Below are 21,182 nucleotides of genomic sequence, written 5' to 3'. Positions count from 1 at the left end.
TAACCTCTAAGTACAGACCCCAGTGAAAAATATACTGGGGAGATTCAACCTCTCTATGGGAAAAGGTTCAAACACCTTTTCCAAATTTAAAATTTGCCTTAAATGCTCTCTGCCACATTGCCTTTGACAGTCTTGAAAGTCCATGTAGTTCTCTAGAGAGACTTCAAAAAGATGTGATTTTATCAAAGACTAATCCTGTGCCTCTTGGGTTCAGCATTTTATGTCTTGCACTTTCCCTGGGAAGGAGTGAACCTCTTTTCTCTAGCTCTGGGTCTATTATATTTCATTCTGCTCTTGATAGTCAAAGACCAGAGACAATTACTGTCCTCTGAACAACCCTTCGAGAAGCCAGACTGGTGTTTGATGAATGTTATGTACTAAATAAAACCCATCAGCATGGGGTTATGTAGAAAAGCAATTTATTCCATTATAAGCACTTACACAGTTAGTCATGGAGAGTAACAGGCCTGCTGGTGAAACAGGTCACCCAAAATAGAGATGGTACCAAACTAGTGGTCAAGGACTAACTCCTTTAAAAAAAAAAAAAAAAAAAAGCAACTCTTATCCAGGATTAATTTAATTTTAAAAACAAATACAAGCTATCAATTCACTCTTCTCAACTCAACTGGACAGTCTACCTGTGGTATAACTGTCAGGTAAAAACATACATCTTTACAACTTGGTGGTCCCAAGTTTTTTAAAAAAACCATTTCACAGAAAGGAAAGAAATATGAAAACAGCTCAAGAAATACACTAACAAGCAAAAATATATGGGGAAAGAGGAACACATAGGTTTGACTTAACTGAAGAAACAGGGGAGACTGGTCTACATAGGAAAATGTGCATCCTGGAAAGTCAGGTGTGAAGATTTCAGAAGAGGAATTTATAGGACTTGAATCTCCCCCATTTCCTGAATAAAAATGACATCGTGTGGTATTTATACTCCATGGCTCAGACACCTACCTCACTTGGCTCTATTCCTTCCTCACTTTAGCCTTAACTTAAAGGAGTCTGAAAAACTTGGGGATACAGCCTAAGAAGAAAAATAACCACACACAATATTCCCCTTTCTAAAGTGGCTACTTTAGACCTTTGTTACTAGAAAATTCCTGAAGAAAATTTAAATAGAAGTCTGTGGTTTTACTGAATCAAGTCCCCCAGTTAATATTTAGAAAACACCCTCTGTTTGGGCTAGTAACATTGTTGATGGTACCTATCTATCATAGAGGGATAGCCAAACAAAGTCTGTGTCTCAAAACCAGTGTTAAATCAATCTCAGGGTTGAGAGGAAAAACAGGGGAGTCTAAAATCACAAGAAGTGCAGACATATCTAGGACCCTTGTCCTTCTGGATCCACGCTTCCTTCAGGGTCTTCATCATTATAAATGTTCTCTGCCTGCCCAAAAACAAGAAACAGAGAAAGGGCATTTAGTAAACATGGAAGATATTTCTTGAAGTTAAAGTTTCAAAAACAGATCAGGCCAGAGAGAGAGACTGAACCAGTCTCTGTAGCAACTATTCAGCTCTGCAGTTGCTGCATGAAAGCAACCATTGACCATCTGAAAATGAATGGGTATGGCTATGTTCCAATAAAAACAGGCAGCTGGCCCACAGGCCAAGTAGATTAGGACATTCCCACAAAACTGAAGTATGGTTACTGTTTGTCTTCACACTCAACCTTCAGGAGTCCTTTTATTGGACGTTAGTCACAAGAGTCAAAAAGTAAAAACGACAGGGGCGCCTGGGTGGCTCAGTTGGTTGAGCGTCAGACTTTGGCTCAGGTCATGATCTCACAGTTTGTGGGTTCAAGCCCCGCATCAGGCTCTGTGCTGACAGCTCAGAGCCTGGAGCCTGCTTCAGATTCTGTGTCTCCCTCTCTCTGTCCCTCCCCTGCTCGCGCTGTCGCTCTCTCTCTCAAAAAAATATAAAACATTAAAAAAAATTTATAAAATTAAAAAAAGTAAAAACACCACAAATGCCCATCAAATGATGAATAAAAAATGGTATGTGGCAATAAAAAAAAAGGTAGTCACATATTGTATTATTTAGTTTATAGTAAGTGTCCAGAGCAGGCAAATCCGTAAAGTGGACTGGGGATTGCCTACTGCTGGGTGGACTGGAGAAAAATAGGGAGTGATGGCTAATGGGTATGCAGTTTTTCTGAGGAGTAAATTACTATGGTGACGGTTGCATAATTCTGTGATTACAGTAAAAAATAAATAAGCGTTCATTAAGAGACCCCCCCCCCCCGCCACCATGGGTTTCAAATCTCAATTTATGAATATTTTTAAAAGAAAATTGCTCTAAGGGCACCTGCGTGGCTCAGTTAGTTGGGCGTCCAACTTCAGGTCATGATCTTGCAGGTCATGGGTTCGAGCCCCACATCGGGTGCTCTGCTGTCAGCATGGAGCCTGCTTCAGATCCTGTCTCCCTCTTTCTCTCTGCCCCTCCCCTGCTTGCGCATGTGCTCGCTCTCTCAAAAAAAAAGAAATGTAAAAAGAAAAAAGAAAACTGCTCTAGCATAAAATAAACTCTACTTCTATTATTTGATGAAAAACTTGCAGCCAAAGGCATAATCTTAAATACAGAAAATACTTTTATTTGGGGAAAGTTAACTGTTCTTACTTAGCATCTACTGTGCACAAATCACTAGGCTAGGTGCTGCAGAGGATGGGACAGTCTTATCTTTAAAAAGCCTGTGATCTGACTGCAACAGGAAGGTATACGATTTTGTAATGTTTTCTGACAACGAATGTGTAACTGTCTTTTTCACCCAAAGGTGTCTAACAATTCAATTCAATCCTGACACTAACTACACCTAGAAGTAGTGTCAGACTCCATAGGTTTAAGGGCCTGGTCCCACAAGACGATAATCCTCACTTCAGAGGCCAGTGTCAAGCCGAGTGCCCAGACTAACCAGGTACTTCTGTCCAACTTGCCTATAAAACTTGGGGGTTTCCACAGGCTGCCCTCCCACCCCCTGCTATCTTAGATTTGATAATTTGCTGGAATGACTCATAAAATCATGAAAACTTTTATTTAGTATCAGCAGTTTACAACTTAAAACTCAGGAATAGTCAAATGGCAGTGATGACCAGGGCACGGTGAAAAGGGAGCACAGAGCGTCCATGCCTTCCCTAGGCAGCATCGATCTATTTAACAACTTGGAAGCTCATTGCATCGAGAAGTTTTATAGAGGCTTTTCAAGAGTCTTTACAGGGCGCAATCCCCTCTGCTTGTGGGTGGGAGGGACTGAAAAGTTTTCCAATCAACTGTTCAGTCTTTTGGGAGCCCAGACCTAACCTGAGGCTATCCAGTGGCCCTAAGTTACCTCCTTAGCCTAAACTCAGGCGTGGCCAAAAGGGGCTCTTTATAAATAGGAATAGAGACTTCTACCACTCTGACAATCCCAAAGGTTTTAGGACCTCTGTGCTAGGAACCTGGACAAAGACCAAATATTTATTTTATAATTCTCCTTTTCTTTTACCACAATTCTAAAAAAAACCAAGAAAATACCTGGCCTGCCTGAAGATGATGTAGTTCAATCTACTACAACAATCCCATGGGAACAACTAAAATATTTTTAATTTAAAGGCTATCCAAGGCAGACTATTTCACTTTTCCGTCTTTAATTTTTATATTAATTTTATGTGGGTACAATACAAGGAAAAAGGTGAGCCAGATTTTCTGTTTACACATATAACACATAATTATTACTAAAAGGAAGAAGAAATAAAAATACTCCCTAAATATACCAACCACATTTTGACAAATAGCCTTCTAAATAGTTACACATAATTTTTAAAAAATGTTTATCTTTGAGAGTGCACGCATGCAGGCGCACCCAGGCACCCCTAATTAAACACTAGCTACAATAATTTTAACATGAGGGATTACAGCATGCCATTGTTCTACAACCTGCCCTTTTCCTACTTAAAATGTCATGGGTATCTTATAAAAACAAAGCACATTTCTTTTTGATACATAATATTCCAAAGTACAGATACACCATACAATATGTTAATCTCAGGAGCACCTGGGTGGCTCAGTCAAACATTGGACTTCCGCCCAGGTCATGATCTCCTGGTTTGTGAGTTCAAGCCCTGTGTCCAGCTCTATGCGAACAGCTGACAGCCTGGAGCCTACTTTGAATTCTGTGTCTCCCTCTCCCTCTGCCCCTCCCCCACTCACGCTATTTTAAAACGAAAACAAACATTTAAAAAAATCTGTGGTAAACACATAAAATTTACCATCTTGGGGCGCCTGGATGGCTAAGGCAGTTAAATATCTGATTCTTAATTCTGACTCAGGTCATGACCCCGTTTGTGGGACTGAGCGTCAGGATCAGGGCTGACACCACAGAGCCCGCTTGGGATTCTCATTCTCCCCCTCTCAGCCCCTCCCCCACTTGCACACATGCTCTCTCTCCAAAAAAACTTACGAAAAATATCTTAAATTTACCATCTTAACCACTTTTTAAAAGCATTTCATTTTTGACAGTGTGAGTGGGGAAGGGGCAGGGGACACAGCAGATCCAAAGTGGGCTCTGCACTGATAGCAGTGAGCCTGATGCAGGGCTTGAACTCACCTAACCAGGAGATCATGACCTGAGCTGAAGTCAGACACTTGACCGACTGAGTCACCCAGACAGCCCCCATCTGAATCATTATTAAGTGTACCGTTCAGAGGCATTAAGCCCATTCACCTTATGTCCAACTATCAACCACCATCCATCCCAGAAGGCAAGTATTTCTAACTCTGCTATATATTAGACATCATAGTTCTCTTTTATTAAATTCCAAGCTCTCTGGAAATTCAAAGAATTCACCTCAATCACCTCCCACTGGGGTATAAAGGGCAGGGATGTTTTCAGCATCTACTAAAACTTCATGGAGAAATGATAGTATTTGATGCTGTGCCACTGTGGTAGGCATGTGCTGGGCATGTTCATAAGCCACTTCAAAGGAATGCCATTCTCAAAGATTCAACTGCCAGCAAAGAGGGGAAAGCAGAAGGCAAGCCAACAGCAAGGAGGTTATTATAGTCTAGAAAGTAGTAGTAAGAATCTGACAAAAACTAGGGTGTGTAGTAGAAACAGGAAAGTAGGTATGTAAGTGTGTATTCTGTAAGAGGAGTATAGATATGACCCTGCAGACAGACAATGTTAAACCTGGTAAGTGAACTAGACTTAGAAGTCTAGTGATAATAGAAAACTCTTGAGTTTTCAAGTTGGAAGAGCTGGAGAAGACACTAGAGCCATATAGGAAACAGGAAAATCAGGAGGAAAGGGGAGAGTAAGGTAAAGGGGGAGAGAAGTTTGGTTTGAGTCTGAAACACCACTGGGACAAGAAGATAAAGGTAACAAGCAGACACTTGAAAATGATAATGTGCAGCTAAGTGCTAAAGTCATACTCAGGAATAAACTGACCAGAGAGGCCAGTGGTATTCGTTAAAGTCTATAAATATGAAGTGACACTACATCTCATTTACCTAACCTCCCCCAAATAAATGATTAACACTTACCATTTGCCAAACCTGCATGATATTATCTTCTGATACAGAACAAATCACCCAAGGTTCATTGGGATTCCAGGAGAAATCAGATATCTTGGCAGTGTGACCACCATGAATAAACTGCAAGAGGGAGAAAAACAAAGATATGAGGAACAGATAGAGGACAATAAATACAGACTATTTCAATACTACTCGGTGTGCGTAACATACCAACAATTCTGGTGGCCCATCTTCTGCATCTTCTGGGGATTGTTCCTCTCCAATTTTACTAGCACAAGAAAATTTTTATAAGTTAAAACATTTATCCTGAGTAACTAATTTGGGAAAGTATAAATAAAGTTAACTCCACAAAAAGTAACTAACACAAGATTTACCTTAAATCCCAGACGTTCAGTCTGCGATCAGTACCACTGGAAGCCAAAATAGTCTCATTGTGAGGCGACCACTGAACCTATAGTAAGAATGAAGGAAACAGAAAAGCATTTAGAAAATTCAGGGAGGGGGCACCTAGGTGGCTCAGTCAGTAAGCGTTTGACTTCAGCTCAGGTTGTGATCTCACGGTTCATGAGTTTGAGCCCCACGTCGCGCTCTGTGCTGACAGCTCAGAGCCTGGAGCCTACTTCCGATTTTGTGTCTCCTTCTCTCTCTGTTCCTCCCCCACTCACGTTCTGTCTCTCTCTCAAAACACAAATAAACATTAAAAAAAAATTTAAAAATTGAGGAGAAAATACCTAAATTATATTTAACAATTAAAACATTTTGTAAATAAAAGAAGAAATCAACGTATTTTAGATGTTATAAAACTTGACAGCTAGATAATACTGTTTCTTATATGGAAATAATCTATCACTAAACCTAGGAAGTCAGCTTTTGTTCTTTTTCACTTTACATGTACGTATTTTAAAGATTTTTAAACTTTAAAGTAGGCTCCACACCCAAAGTGGGGCTTGAACACACGACCCCAAGATCAAGAGTTGCATGCTCCACCAACTGAGCCAGCCAGGTGCTCATCTTATATTTTTGAGGATCTGATCTTATCTATTCTTACTAATTCTGGCTTCTGGCTGAATGTAATCCAATTCTGACCTTAGAACCAAAATGCAAAACACATACACACAATATCTATTTTCTCAAATACTTACTATAAATTCAGCACTATAAAACTGATAAAAAATGACTCCTTACAATAATGACTTTATTAAAGTTAGCTACTACACACACAACAAAATCACATATCGTTACACTGTTTGATAAGAAAGTCCTAGGTTCACAGTACGGATAAGAGTGCATTAGTGACCAATACTTAGGGAGGAATTTAGACATACTCCTGGCAAGAATACCATTTCAGGCAAGGACAAAAAGACAGAGTAAAGACAAAATGTTCACTGGAGAGGCTGAGAGTAGAAAATAAGGTTAAGTGAGACTAAGTGCATGGGAAAATGGCTCACCTAGAGACTAGTTCAGAGGCCACTTTCACACAACCAAAATTAAATTTGACCACTTTTAGGTTCTTAACACTTGACCATCTTTTATTATGGTGACTCTAAATGGGCCTTTCCTTGCTATAGAATTGTAAGCTCTTTGGCGGCAAAGACTAGAACATATTCCTCACAGTTTTCCAGCAATAAGCTTTGAACATAGTGCAACATTTCTTGACTGAGTCAGTTTTTCCAGATTAAGAAAGGAGCTTAAACTCATGAGGCAGGAAACATGGGAGCTAGCACTTTAGGCTTCAACTACAAAATCAACAGACATGGCAAGTTCTGGAAATAAGGTAAGAGACAAGGGTCAGAGACAAGAATAAAATCAGACCCTAATTTTCCTTCTTTTTTTGTGGTTTAATTTTTTAAGTTTATTTATTTTGAGAGAGAGAGAGAAAGAGGGAGGGAGGGAAGGGCAGACAGGGAAAGAGATGGAGAATCCCAAACAGGCGTGGAGCCTGACGCGGGGCTTGAACTCACTAACTGAGCCAAAGTCGGACACCTAAACGACTGAGCCACCCAGGCGTCCCCAGGCACTAATTTTCTTAATACCTCAAGAATATAAGTGGCCAATGACCAGTTTGAGGAAGTATAGAAATAACAATCCCAATTCCTAGAGATTAGCATAAACATGTAGAAGGTTTTTATTATTTATAGTAATGGGACAAGCCACAAGTGTGCCTACTCACACATTCAGGTTTTCCTTAAAGAAAAAAAAAAAAGCACATTAGTTTTTCTTACTTGGAATATTTCATCCTTATGTGATTCAAAGGAATGCAACTTAAGTTTCAGATTTCTCAGATCCCACAAAGCAACGGTCTACATACAAAAAGGAAAGCAAGAACAATCAATTTTTTTTTAATGAGAAGAAATTCCGTAACTAAAAGATCTCTGTGCATTCAAAGGAAGCCAGAGAAATTCACCCTATGTTTTTTCTTAAAATAAAACAAACTGACCTTGTCAGCTGATCCTGTGGCAAGAATGAACTCACTGTAAGGATTGAAAGATAGGCAGTTCACTTCAGCAGTGTGAGCATCAACTGAGTGGCTTGGTTTGGAAGTATTGTTTGAACGAGTATCCCAGCTTTGATAAAAAAGAAAAAACAGGAAAAAAGCTTAAAATAGGTAACAATATAAAACTTGGATAACAAAGAAGAAATTAAAACACGATTCTACTCACATCATAAGTTTCTGATCATCAGCAACTGACCCAAACAAAGACTCATGGAGCAGATGCCAGGAAACGTCTTCTACTACTGCTGTATGCCCTGTAAAGATGGTCTTCGCATCCACAACTTTTCCTTCCTTTGGAACAGCACTGATGTCCCAGAGGCAGATGGTCTTAAATGTAAAATTAACTATTATATAAATGGAAGATTCTCACTTTCCCACACACCCCAGAAAAGAAACCAACTGATAACTAGCCCAGATTTGCTTCAAAATGGGAAGGATACGCACGTGGTCATCTGAAGCACTAAGTAAGTGCCCACTGAGATTTGGGTTCCAAGAAAGCCCATAGCCTTCCTTCTGATGTCCACGGAGACGCAGGTCGGGGTTGCACTCTCCAGAAGGGTCTGCAAAGTAACCGACATATCAAGACTATCCAGAGCCCACTTCCTCCTTGGGTCTACTAAACATAATGGAATTTTGATCAAGAGTTTGAAGGCTCTTCATATCTACAGCGATACAGACCCATTATGATCAAAGAATGCTTAAAATTAAAATGAGCATCACTCTATTCTGTGTAAAAAAGCACTTTTTTCCCCACCTGGGTAAGAAGAATGAACAATACCCACACATACCAGTATAAATCACCAGTATAAATTATACAAAGAACAACAAGCAATTAAATTCCAATTGAGTGGAGCAATGTATTCCCACAGCGACTCATTATCTGTATTTGAACTAAAGAGGGCAGGTACCTGGTTTGGAAGGATGTTTGGTATAGTCAAAAACAAGAACATCGCTGGATGGAGTCTTTGTTGCAATGATGCAAGGGTTCTGGGGCATATAGCGTGCCCTGTTTACTTCTCCTTCATGGTTGATCTTGATCTCTATTTCAATTTTTCCACTAACTGAGCCAAAACCTCCAAATTCTGTAAATAAGAAATTGCAAATGAGGACAAAGCAAGAGATACCCTATGTCACTCAAATGATGACACAGGCCAAGTTTGCTTTTTATCAGCAAACTGATGTAAGAGAAGTAATCTAGACATTTGTCAGCAGTATAAAGTGTTTTCACACCTTTTATTGATTCTTATTGCAATACTACACAGTAGGGAACAGTTAATATCCTCAAAATTTTTACAAAGAAAAACAGAAATCTGGAGTACCTACATTAATGTGTTCCTAGTGACATGACTTTGGCAGAACCTAATGTGAATCCCCATTTTTTGATTCCCAGTCTAGTATTCTTTCAGCCATAACTACACCAACTCTGGAGAGTTGTATAATTAATAAATATATAAGCTATCTAAAAGTAGGAACACTACACCAATTCCACTTCAAAAGTAGGTTCTTGGGGTGCTTTGGTGGCTCAGTTTGTTAAGCATTCAACTTCAAGTCAGGTCATGATCTCACTCACTGCTGTCAGCGCAGAGCCTGCTTCAGATTGTCTCCCCCTCTCTGTCCCTCCCCTGCTGGAGTTCTCCCTCTCCCTCTCTCAAAAATAATAAACAAACTAAATCAAAAAGCAGATTCTCAAGCAATTAAAAAAAATTTTTAACCTTTATTTATTATTTTTGAGAGGCAAAAAGAGACAGTGTGCGAGCAGGGGAGGGGCAGAGAGAGACAGGGAGACAGAATCCGAAGGAGGCTCCAGGCTCTCAGCACACAGCCCAACGTGGGGATCAAACCCACGAACTGTGAGATCATGACCTGTGCTGAAGTTAGACGCTTAACCGAATGAACCACCCAAACACCTGTCAATAATCAATTTTTAAATCTCACTTAAAATACCGAAAGTGCTGAATAAACAGAACCTAAGTTACTATTTTAATGAATATTAGAGTACACAGTATGCCAGGTACTAAAGAGTTCTTCCTATACCATTTATTTGAAGACCTGGTTTGGAATGTCCTTTCTGAAATACCATCACACCATTATCTTTTCCCTATACCATTTCTTTTAGTCCAGTGACAAAACACAGAGCCCAAGAGGTAGTTTCGTTTTCCTAACCCCCACTTACATATGCCAACCATGATCCTTAGCTGAAATAAACCAGGCAAAGAATAGATAAAAACATTTCTTATTCACATTTGACTACTGTATGCACTTAGTTCTCCCAAGTGTCACCATAAAATGTGTAACAATATAATTTGTGATTATGTAAATCTTGGCAAAGCAACATATAAACAAACAAAGGTAGTTAACTATCAGTCAAAGAATTACAAAAGGCAGAATAAGATATCTAAGTAAGAGTCGGATGTTGGCCTAACTGCCACTTAGCTTAGTGATTTGGAGGAAGACCTTCAATTTCTCTGAGCCTGAAATACTTTATTCATAAAGCAAAGCTGTGAAATTAACTTGTAAATGAAAATGCTGTCAAGAGTACTGTTACTAAGTGTTACACTTTGGAGGACAAAAAAAAATTTTGTTTAAGTTTATTTGGGAGGGTGGCAGGGAGAGGGAGAATCCCCAAAAGGCTCTGTGCTGTCAGTGTTGAGCCCAACATGGGGCTTGATCTCATGAACAGTGATCACGGCCTGAGCTGAAACCAAGAGTTAGACAGTTAACCAACTGAACCACCCAGGTACCCCAGGACAAAAATCTTTTTAAAATGCAAGGATACAGATGGGTAATATGGCTGGCAGATTAGATAACTTTCAACTTCCAAGTTAACTTTTAGACGTTGAAATGCAAATGTTTCATACAGGCTAAAAATCTAAAAATAAAAGCTCAAAATAGACACTAAAAGAGAAAAAAAAACACGTTAAATGAATTTTCCCCCAGAACTCTAGACCATGAGCATCTATGATGTAAAAAAAGAAGGCATGATAGGATGTGATTGCAAGGAACTTTCAGTCCAAACACACAGAGATAAAATGTAACTACAGATGACTATGACAAAAAAGCAGAACTACCAGAAAACAGATACCAATAACAAGGGAAGAACAACAGCTGGCACAGAGTCTGCAGAACAAGGGTATTAACTACAGAATGTGGGGTATTTTGGTGTGGGATACATACTAAACAGAGGAACTCTCTAACTGTGGATAAAGTACAGTAATAAGTCAGCTTAGAGGATTCACAATTGAGTTTTTGTGAAGATGATGATTTATCAATTTAAAAAATAATTAGGGGTTAAGTTAAAGCTGGTATATGAAAGGCCAAATCTGAAATAGGAAAGATTGAGGTATCAATGTACAATAATTAAATGGCTATCAAAGTCCAGTTATATTTCTATTTTGTTTGCTTCTCTCCATATAAAATGGTATTAAAAAAACTTGAGCTATAATGTAGTATAAGTGCCTAGTTTGACAAATTTTTACAAATGTATACCCTAGGAAAACCACGACCCAGATCAAAATACAGAAATTTCCAGCCTCCCAGAAGGCACTATTGTGTCCCTCCCAGCCAGTATTTTCCCCAACGAACTAGGTAACCGGCATTGACTTCTACCTCTAAGCCACTCTTTCAGCCCATAAAAACCTTTTCACCATAAAGAGTAAACTCTAATATCCGTTAACTATCTCATCATGATTTAATAACAGTTTATTATGTATAATTCAGACAAAAGACTAAAGATATCTTAAAAAAAAAAATTCCCCAAATAAGTTGCTAGAAATAAACTTGATATTGGACAATCTTGGTAACAGAGTCATTTAAATGTAAATTTTAGAGGCACCTGGGCGGCTCAGTCAGTTGTGACTTTGGCTTAGGCCATGATCTTACAGTTAGTAGGTTCAAGCCCCAAGCCCTAAATCCCACAATGGGCTTTGCGCTGACAGAGTGGTGTCTGCTTCAGATTTTGTCTCCTTCTCTTTGCCCTTCCTCTGCTTGCTTGTGTGCACTTGCTCTCTCAAAAATAAGTATTAATAAAAATTTTTTACATCTAATCTATTTTATAAGGGCTTAAAACGTGACTATAGCCAGGCTGAACCTAATATAAACACAAATTATTTTAACGTCAAAACAAGACTAAGTCAGTTTTTAGTTTTCACTTTGGAAGTTCAATGATCTTTTGAAGCTATCTGACATCAATTACCTAAAACCAAATGGGGTCAAGTGGATGGTAACTCATTACAATAGTTCAATCTGAGAGTCCAGGACATTTCATCTGAGAGTGAGAGAGACTAGTAACTATCTACTTCACCACCACCTAAGAGACACTATGATATTATGTACTTCCATCCATTGTTAAGACCATATGGAGAGAAGCCTATCCAGTGATCTGAAGATGGGGGGGGGGGGGGGGGAGAGGGAAGGGAAGTAAAGAGAAGAGGGAGAAATGGGAGATAAGCTATGTAACCTTAGGGCAAGTTACGAAACATCTATGAGTATCAGTTTCCTTGTGAGGATTAAATAGGATGATTTATATAGTGGTACAAATATAATTACTGGTATTTTAAGTTGTTTCTCCATAATTAAACATTAAGGGGGATGAAGCAAAAATTGGCTTGATGCTGTTCAAAAAACTCAATTACCAGAAAAAGACTTGAGTATATATGTTAAAAAATGCCACTTCTAAAACCAGTGAAGAAAATAATTTGCCAGCAAATGGTTTTTAAAAAATTGCTGGGGTGCCTGGGTGGCTCAGTTGGCTAAGTTTCCAACTCTTGATTTTGGCTCAGGTCTTGATCTCAGTGGGATTGAGCCCCTCGTGGGGCTTCGAGCTGACAGTGCAGGGTCTGCTTGGGATTCTCTTTCTCCCTCTCTCTCTGTCCCTCCCCTGCTCAGGCATGGGCTCTCAAAATAAACAAACATTAAAAAAAAAATTTTAAATAAATAAAGTAAGATAAAAAATTGCTAACCACTTAGAAAAATGCTTAGATTCCTACTCCGTACCCAATACCAAAACAAATACCAGGAAGATTATAGTTTTAATGGTTAAAACATAAGTACCAGAAAACAACAGCTAAATATTTTAAAATCTTGGAATGATGAAGGCATTCAAAGAATGACACAATATCTGAAGGACATCAGAGAAAAGTTGGACAGGTAAATCCAATGTTGCCGAGGGCATGGAGAAACATACAAATACGATTGCTATTGGTGGGATTGAATGTTTTTTGGAGGGCAGTTTTGCTCTGATCGGCCTTCCACTTAGAAAATTTATCCTATAATGGGGCGCCTGGGTGGCTCAGTTGGTTAAGCATCTGACTTCGGCTCAGGTCATGATCTCACTGTTTGTGAGTTAGAGCCCCACGTCGGGCTCTGTGCTGATAGCTCAGAGCCTGGAGCCTGCTTTGGATTCTGTGTCTCCCTCTCTCTCTGCTTCTGCCCCACTCATGCTGTCTCTCTCAAGAATGAATAAACATCAAAAAAAAAAAATTAAAAAAGAAAAACAAAACTTATTCTATAGTAAAACTATAAAGGACATATGGTACAAGTACCGTTTTTGAAGTCCGAAAATTGGAAACCACCTAAATGTCAAGTAAGGGATAGTTAATTATGACACACTATATAACCATCAAAAGGAAATTATGTCTAAACAAAACAAAACAAAACAAAACAAAAAAGGAGCTATGTCTTACACAAAAAGATGTTCAAGATACATTAGGCCAGAAAAGCCTATTCTATGCTGTATCCCTAGTACCAAGGAAAAACCCTGGCATTCGGTATTTGCTTTGATTTTTAAAATAATTTATTACATTACCCATCAGAATATTGCTTTGTCACTAAACCAAAAATCCTATTTCCAAACAACTTATCTTCATTTTTTTTAAAGATTTTAATTAAATTTTTTAATGTTTAGAGACAGAGAGAGAACACACGCAAGTGAGGGAGGGGCAGAGAGAGAGGGAGATACAGAATTCAAAGCAGCCTCCAGGCTCTGAGCTGTCAGCACAGAGCCTGATGCAGGGCTTGAACTCCCGAACCGTGAGATCATGACCTGAGCTCCAGTCACATGCTTAACCGACTGAGCCACCCAGGCGACCCACAATTTATCTTCATTTAATAAAAAGGAAATTAATGCTCAGAGAGGCTAAATGATTTATCCAAAACCACACAGCTAATGAGAGGCATAACAGGATCTCAAGCCAAAATCTTCGGATTCTTAGATTCAGTGCCCACCCCCCACCCCCAACACTAATGCTTATCAAGAAAATAACTTCCCAATAATCAGATCACATATACTTGGGTCAGTGACACAAAATCATGTTTGCAGATCATTACCTTAAGAACTTACTACTTTGCATTCTGTATCACCCTAAGGCAAATATGGAGTAATCAAAAGATTAACTGCACAGAACGATCCTGGCAAATAACTGGAGGGAGCTCAAAAGAACTTAGATAAAAAATGGATTCTGCTAGTCAGGAGAAATCTAAGGAAAGAAACATTAAACATCCATTTTTTTTAAAAGATCGCAAATCTCAATGAGAGTGTATCTTTTACCTCTTGGTACTAACTTGCGTTCAAGGGTAACAACAAAGGTAACTCACCCATTTCCACCTCTACTAAAAGGGAAAAAGTATTTAGTTAAACCCTTAGGTCATCTCCTAAAAATAGGATACAATTAAATGGCTCATTTAATTTTTATATACATATCAAGTGCCATGGTTGTCCTTTCTACCACTTCAATCTGAGAAAGCGTAATTTAAGCCAGTGTTTCTTAGTCTTTTTTCCCCAAGAAACAAGATGTTTTATAAAACATCTTTTCTGACACTCTTGATGAAATTTTAATACCATAGATACCCTGTATATTTATGTACACCATGCACATCTATGCTTTACACATTTAAAGAATTAAGATGGTTTTCACACATCCCACTCTCTGAGAACAAATTTTCATCCCCTTGGGGGCAATTATCTCCCAAGCTGAGAATGCATGCACAAAAACAGAAATGGTAGACTTTTGGGGCACCTGGCTGGCTCAGTCAATAGAGCATGCAACTCTTAATCTTGGGGTTTTGAGTGTGAGCCCCACGTTGGGTGTAGAGATTACTTAAATTAAAAAACAATAAAAAGGGGCACCAGGATGGCTCAGTTGGTTAAGTGTCCGACTCTTGATTTTGGCTCAGGTCATGATCTCATGGTTCATGAGTTCGAGCCCTGCGTTGGGCTCTGTGCTGGCAGCATAGAGCCTGCTTGGCATGTTCTCCATACCACCCCCCCCCCCAAATAAATAAACATAAGGAAAACGACAACAACAACAAAAACCTCCTTAGTAGAGAGAGGTTTATAGAAAAGGCACAGAACCATGTTATGTGTTAAGTAGCTCTTCTGAGACTTAATATCTGTACTGCAAACCCAGGCTTTCCAAAGCTCAAAATCTTATTACTAACTTGACAGACTAATTTATCAAACAACATTCGTTTCATGATACTTCAAAAATATAAAAAATATAACCCACACATTATTCCTTCTTTTGTTTTTAAGATTCCTACCTCCTTTCTCACTATCGTAGTGGGAAGCATCAAACTGAGCATCATCGTTAGGGAGCTGCACACTGGCTATCACAAGGTGGTTTTGTTCATCCGACGTGTGTGTTCCCAGGACAAGTCGATGAATGCTGAAGTCTTTCCCTTCTGGTCTGTTAACAGCAACATATGGTCACTATTCAAATTAGCAATGCTGATAGAGACAATGAAGTAGTGATATACATTTTCACGCAAAAAGGCACAATTATAACCAGGTTTTGAGAGGACAAAGTCATTATGAGCCACATTTCTAACTTAAAAAAAATTTTTTTAACGTTTATTTACTTTTGAGAGATAGACAGCATGAGCAAAGGAGGGGCAGAGAGAGAGGAAGACACAGAATCCAAAGCAGGCTCCAGGCTCCAAGCTGTCAGCACAGAGCCCAACGCGGGGCTTGAACTCACGAATTGTGAGATCATGACCTGAGCTGAAGTCGGACACTTAACTGACTGAGCCACCCAGGCACCCCTACACATTTCTGACTTTTAATGTATCTTCCATAGAGAAGACTACATAGCACTTAATAGGACTACATAGCACTTCATTTTCTTGACAAAATATTTATAATTACTTTGGGTAAAACATCTAACAGAATAAAATGTGAATTAATTTCTCACCCTCCACAATGGGTTGGAGGTAAACAAAGTAATCGCTGGGTACACTAACACTTCAGGTTACTTCATTAATTTCATTAAAAGGTATAGGAAAGAAAATAATTATTAGATAAACTAATTGTTCAAATATTTACTAAGTGCCTAATCAGTGACACACTGTGCCAAAAACTACAAAGTACAAAAAATGATTAAGACATGATTCATGCCCTTAAAAAACCAGGGGCAATTAATCACATATACAAATAATTAAAACACAAGTCAATAAATACGTGAAACGTACATAAGAATATGAGAATTTAAAAATAAATAAATAGGGGCGCCTGGGTGGCTCAGTTGGTTAAGCAACTGACTTTGGCTCAGGTCATGATCTCGCAGTTTGTTGAGTTGGAGCCCTGCGTCAGGCTCTGTGCTGACAGCTCAGAGCCTGGAGCCTGCTTCAGATTCTGTGTCTCCCTCTCTCTGCCCCTCCCCTACTCTCGCTCTGTGACTGTCTCCCAATAATAAATAAATGCTAAAAAAAATTTAAATAAATAAATAAGATTGCTTCTGGAATTAAAGAAGTATTCATGAAAGAGGTGATACTTAAGCAGATACCAAAATGAGAGATAAAACCTAGAAGAGACAAGGGTTTTGAAAGACAGTATTCCAAAGAAAGGGAACTGAGCAAAGGGCAGGTCTACAAAATGCCAGATACCATGTTAAACACTTACAAACCATGCATCAAAAGATGAAGATGAACTTGAGGTTTAGGAAAATTAGGCAACTTGCCTAAGATCACACAACTACTAGAGGGGCACCTGGCTGGCTCAGTTGGTAGAGCATATGGCTTTAGATCTTGGGGGTCCTGAGTTTTAACCTCACGTTGGGTGTAGAGATTACTTTAAAAATAAACAAAAGAACTCACACCTACTAGGACCAACATCCCAACTGACTTTGGACATGGCAAAATGGAAAGAGAAGGCTAGAAAGCAGATTCTAGGGTACTGAGTGCCACCTTAAGGAATTCAAGACTCTATACTATAGAGGGAACAAAGGACCATGGAAAATTTCTAAGGACACAGCACCATTTGAATTATCACAGGAGGATTAATCTGACAGTGTAAAGTAGAGGTTCTTCAAGTGTGGTATCAGGACCACCAGCATCAGCATCTAGGAACTTCATCCAGAAAGGCAAATTAAATTCTCAGATCCACTCCAGACCTACTAAATCAGAAACCTGGAATGCAGGGCACCACAATCTATTTTACAATCCCTCCAGCTGATTACAATGCATGTTAAAGTTTGAGAACCTTTGGTCTAGATAAGAAATATTATACAAATGTAATTCATTGAGGCTTACAAATGAACCATCGAGTGGAGAAAGAGAAAAACCTAGGAAATGTCAAACCAAAGTCAAGTATGATAAAGAGAAATAGGAACAACAGGAGAAAGCCGATTGGGACCTCTATGGAAAGAATATACTCAGTTTGGAAAATGTCATGTTGGGGAACCCAGTAAGATAGTTCAGAGAAGACACCAGTAGGCTGCTGAAAATTCAGGAAGAACTCAGAAATTGGGTCTAGAGAGAACCAACAGAAATTCCTCTGCACAGAGGCAATAGGCATCTATATGCTACATAGAAAAAGTAGAGGAAAGAAAAGAGAATTGTCAACACAAAACTGGGAATGTCTACATTTAGACGGCTAAACAAAGAACCACAGGAAGTGGGGGAAAAAGATACTACAGAACTATAGTAGTATTTTTTTAAAAAAAGGATATGAATAAACACCATCCCCACAAGAAAAAAAACAAGAAAAAGACCAACAGACACAAAATATTAAACACTAAGCCAATAGGTATGCTTGCTTCTAAGTAATCCTCGTCTTAAAAAAATTAGCTTTGGGGCTCCTGGGTGGCTCAGTCGGTTAAGTTTACGACTTCAGCTCAGGTCATCATCTCATGGTTTGTGAGTTTGAGCCCTTGCATCGGGCTCTGCACTGACCGGGCACAACTCTCTATCCCCCCTCCCCCACTCAAAATAAATAAACTTTAGTCTAATTCATTGCTTTCTAAATTGAGCTACTAACTACATTATATAGGAAGGTTTTTAAAAATATAGTTCCAGAATGATTTAGTAGGTATGCAGTGGCCAGTATCTGGGATCCACTGTTCCAATATGATGCATGCAGCTCATGATTGTGGAATCACCAACTATTTTTCATCAATTACTCTGCCACCAGCTCCTAAATGGTTTGAACTACCATTGAGAACTCCTGACAGAAATGGCTCCACTTAACCTGAACTCAAGTAATTCTGATGATCAGTTAAACATGGGAATTCCTGGTCATGACAAAGCTTCTGACTCTAAATTTCTAGGTATTTTTTTAGAAGTTTGTTAAACATCATTAGGACAGATCTCCTCATTTTTAATGCCACTGTGAAGGTAGCAGCCTTGTTCTTAAGTCATTAGTAAAATTTGTATCAAATTTTATTACTTGTTGAGCTGAAACATGGCCTAATTAACCATATTCTGCAAATATCTTGAATTCTAAAGACATGAATTTTGAAGAAATGGAGTTATTTAATACACAATGTAATTTTTAAATGCTATTCTGAAAAGTGAAACAGTTTTATAATAGAAAACCCATTATTCCAACAGGCACACTGGTTTTTATAAAACCTTGTATTATTTAAATTCACCTTCATCTTTGCATTGTTATTTCCTCCTGGGAGCCTTTCAGGATACCCTAAATTGAGGTGATTTTTTCCTTCCTCTGATAATTTTATCTGTGCCACTCTCATGATAATTATTTTTCACTGTAATATAGTAGCCCCCCTCCTTCAGTTTGGTCAACTACAGTCCCATCCGGAAGCAGATGATCTTCCTTCTGACTTAACATCAGGTCAGTAGTAGCCTAATACTTCATCACAAGGCCCATGTCATTCACCTCACTTTATTTCATCACATGTGCATTTTGTCTTCTCAACATCACAAGAAGGGTGAGTACAGTGAGAAATTTTGACAGCAAGAGACCAGCTTTTATTATGGTACATTATTCACTCAGCTTTTGTTATGGTATGTCATAATCATCCTGCTTTATCATTAGTCTCTTATTGTGCCTACATTGTTTAAACTTTGTCAGTTATGCATGTATAGGAAAAAACATAACACATAGATTTCAGAACTATCCATGGCTCCAGGCATCCACTGGGGATCTTGGGCCATATTCCCTACAAATAAGGTTTGGGGGAGGGGAAATCTTCCATACCATATACACAAGGAGTCGAGGTAGGGAAGGTGACTTATCTCAATTTGCACACCCTGATATGTGGCACCTACCAGACCCTCAATAAATCTAAGCTAAATGAAATATTATTTTATCCTCTTAGAGGTAAGTTTCTCATGTGTAAGACACACAAGTGATTAATCTTTCACTATGCATAATTCCCTTATATAAAAACCATCCCATCCTCAGGTGTTAGTTCTAAATATCTTAAGTATCTCCGTAAAACTGCTCTTAGCACATGTATCTATAATTATTAGTCTACACCAGCCTCTTCAACTAACTAGACATGTGCTCCTTGAAGGCAGGTACCATGTCATACACATCTTTGTACTAACCAGCTACTACCTATACATTCAAACGTTTTCCTGAAAGTACTAGAATGACCCATCATGGCATTTTTTGAAAGCTGACACGTTTTATATTATTTGGCCAACTATAGTTCTAACAGGCTATTCATTTCATATCAGGAAAAGAAAACAAATTTTCCCTTATCAGCTAAGTTGCAAAATTATTTTTACATTTTTATTTATTTATTTTATTTTTTTTTTGGCCTAGAAAAAAAGTCACCAATAGGCTTTGGTCACGTGCCCTCTCCAAGAGACTGGCGGAAAATAGGGAAAATCAATGTGAGAAATCTCCACTGAGGAGGACACAACAAAATAACGTTCAAAAGATTCACGTCACCTGGTTACATCTGGAAGCCACTGTGCAGTTAGGCTAGGCCACTCCAGAGCATGGGTCATCACCAAATCGTAAAGAAAAGGGGTGTTCTTTTTCCATATTTTGTACTCTTCGTTGATCACACGTTCTTCTACTGCGTCATCAAAGGCTGCTAAAAAGTTAAAAACAAATTAAGTTAGCAAACACAAATGGAAACGGAGGAAACACTTCCAAAGCTACCGGCACAGCTCGATTCTGAAATGGAGATTTGCCTCAATCTACCCCAGGAGGTACCGACCCCCCTCCCTACCGTCGCGGGTCCGCAACCACTCTCGGGCCAGTCACTCCGTTAGGCGTTGGGGCGACGGCGTCGAGCTCGGGAGCACGCTCCGGTACGCGCTAGGTCCACGGAGCCGGCGAGGAGGCCCGAGCACCGCCTCTGGGATAGGGAACGGCGTAGACACTCCCGGGAGAAGCGGGCCGACCGACAGGGAGCGCGGGGAGGGACCAAACAGCCTCCGCCGCCCCCCCCCCCCCCCCGCCACTCCGGCAGCTCCACGCCGCGGCGACAGGCCTCCGCGCCGCTGGAACAGGCGCGCCGTTAGCCCGACCCGCGGGGCGATTTCTCCTCACGCCTTCGATGGTGGAGACAACACTCAAGAGTCGGGCTTGCCTTCACTGCTAGGCCCTGTCGAAGCTGCGGCGCCAGCCCGGCACTCCCGCCCTCCTGGGGCAGCCCCAGCACCCTCACCTTCCTTGTCGGCCATGGCGGGCAGGCAAGCCGGGGGGATCCCGGGGTCGAGCGTTGCGGGAGGGGCGGGGAGGCTACGGGCGCTCGCTCGGCGCGCGCGGCCTCTATTGTTTCCTGCTGCCCCTGCGTGAGGGCCGACTCGCGCACCTTCGCGCCAACACTGGCCAATTGGAGCGCAGCGAACCGTGGGGTGGGCGGGGAAGCCGCGTTCGCAGCCTATCCAGACGCGCAAAATCGCTTTCTGCGGGGCCCAGGAGCGCGCCCCTCCCCTGCCCCCACTCGGCCGGGAGCCGACTTCCTTCGATTGCGCGCGC

The 21,182-nt window shown here is 40.0% G+C and overlaps 1 protein-coding gene across 1 annotated transcript; it reads right to left on the bottom strand.

The window, feature by feature from the left end:
- Positions 1–402: 402 nt before the first annotated feature.
- Positions 403–21,030, bottom strand: RBBP4 (RB binding protein 4, chromatin remodeling factor). The gene is made up of 12 exons (XM_027059785.2): positions 20,869–21,030; positions 20,142–20,289; positions 15,545–15,690; positions 8,917–9,090; positions 8,453–8,568; positions 8,175–8,335; positions 7,952–8,078; positions 7,737–7,814; positions 5,889–5,965; positions 5,725–5,782; positions 5,524–5,634; positions 403–1,396 (listed from the first exon to the last, which is right to left on the bottom strand). Exons 1-12 carry the CDS (start codon positions 20,882–20,884, stop codon positions 1,331–1,333), a joined length of 1,278 nt encoding a protein of 425 aa, XP_026915586.1. The 5' UTR covers positions 20,885–21,030; the 3' UTR covers positions 403–1,330.
- Between the last annotated feature and the right edge of the window lie 152 nt (positions 21,031–21,182).

This window comes from Acinonyx jubatus, chromosome C1 (genome assembly GCF_027475565.1).
Source record: "Acinonyx jubatus isolate Ajub_Pintada_27869175 chromosome C1, VMU_Ajub_asm_v1.0, whole genome shotgun sequence".
Lineage (NCBI taxonomy): Eukaryota > Metazoa > Chordata > Mammalia > Carnivora > Felidae > Acinonyx > Acinonyx jubatus.
Note: the sequence above shows the minus strand (reverse complement) of the source record. Positions and strands in the feature narration are given on the sequence as shown.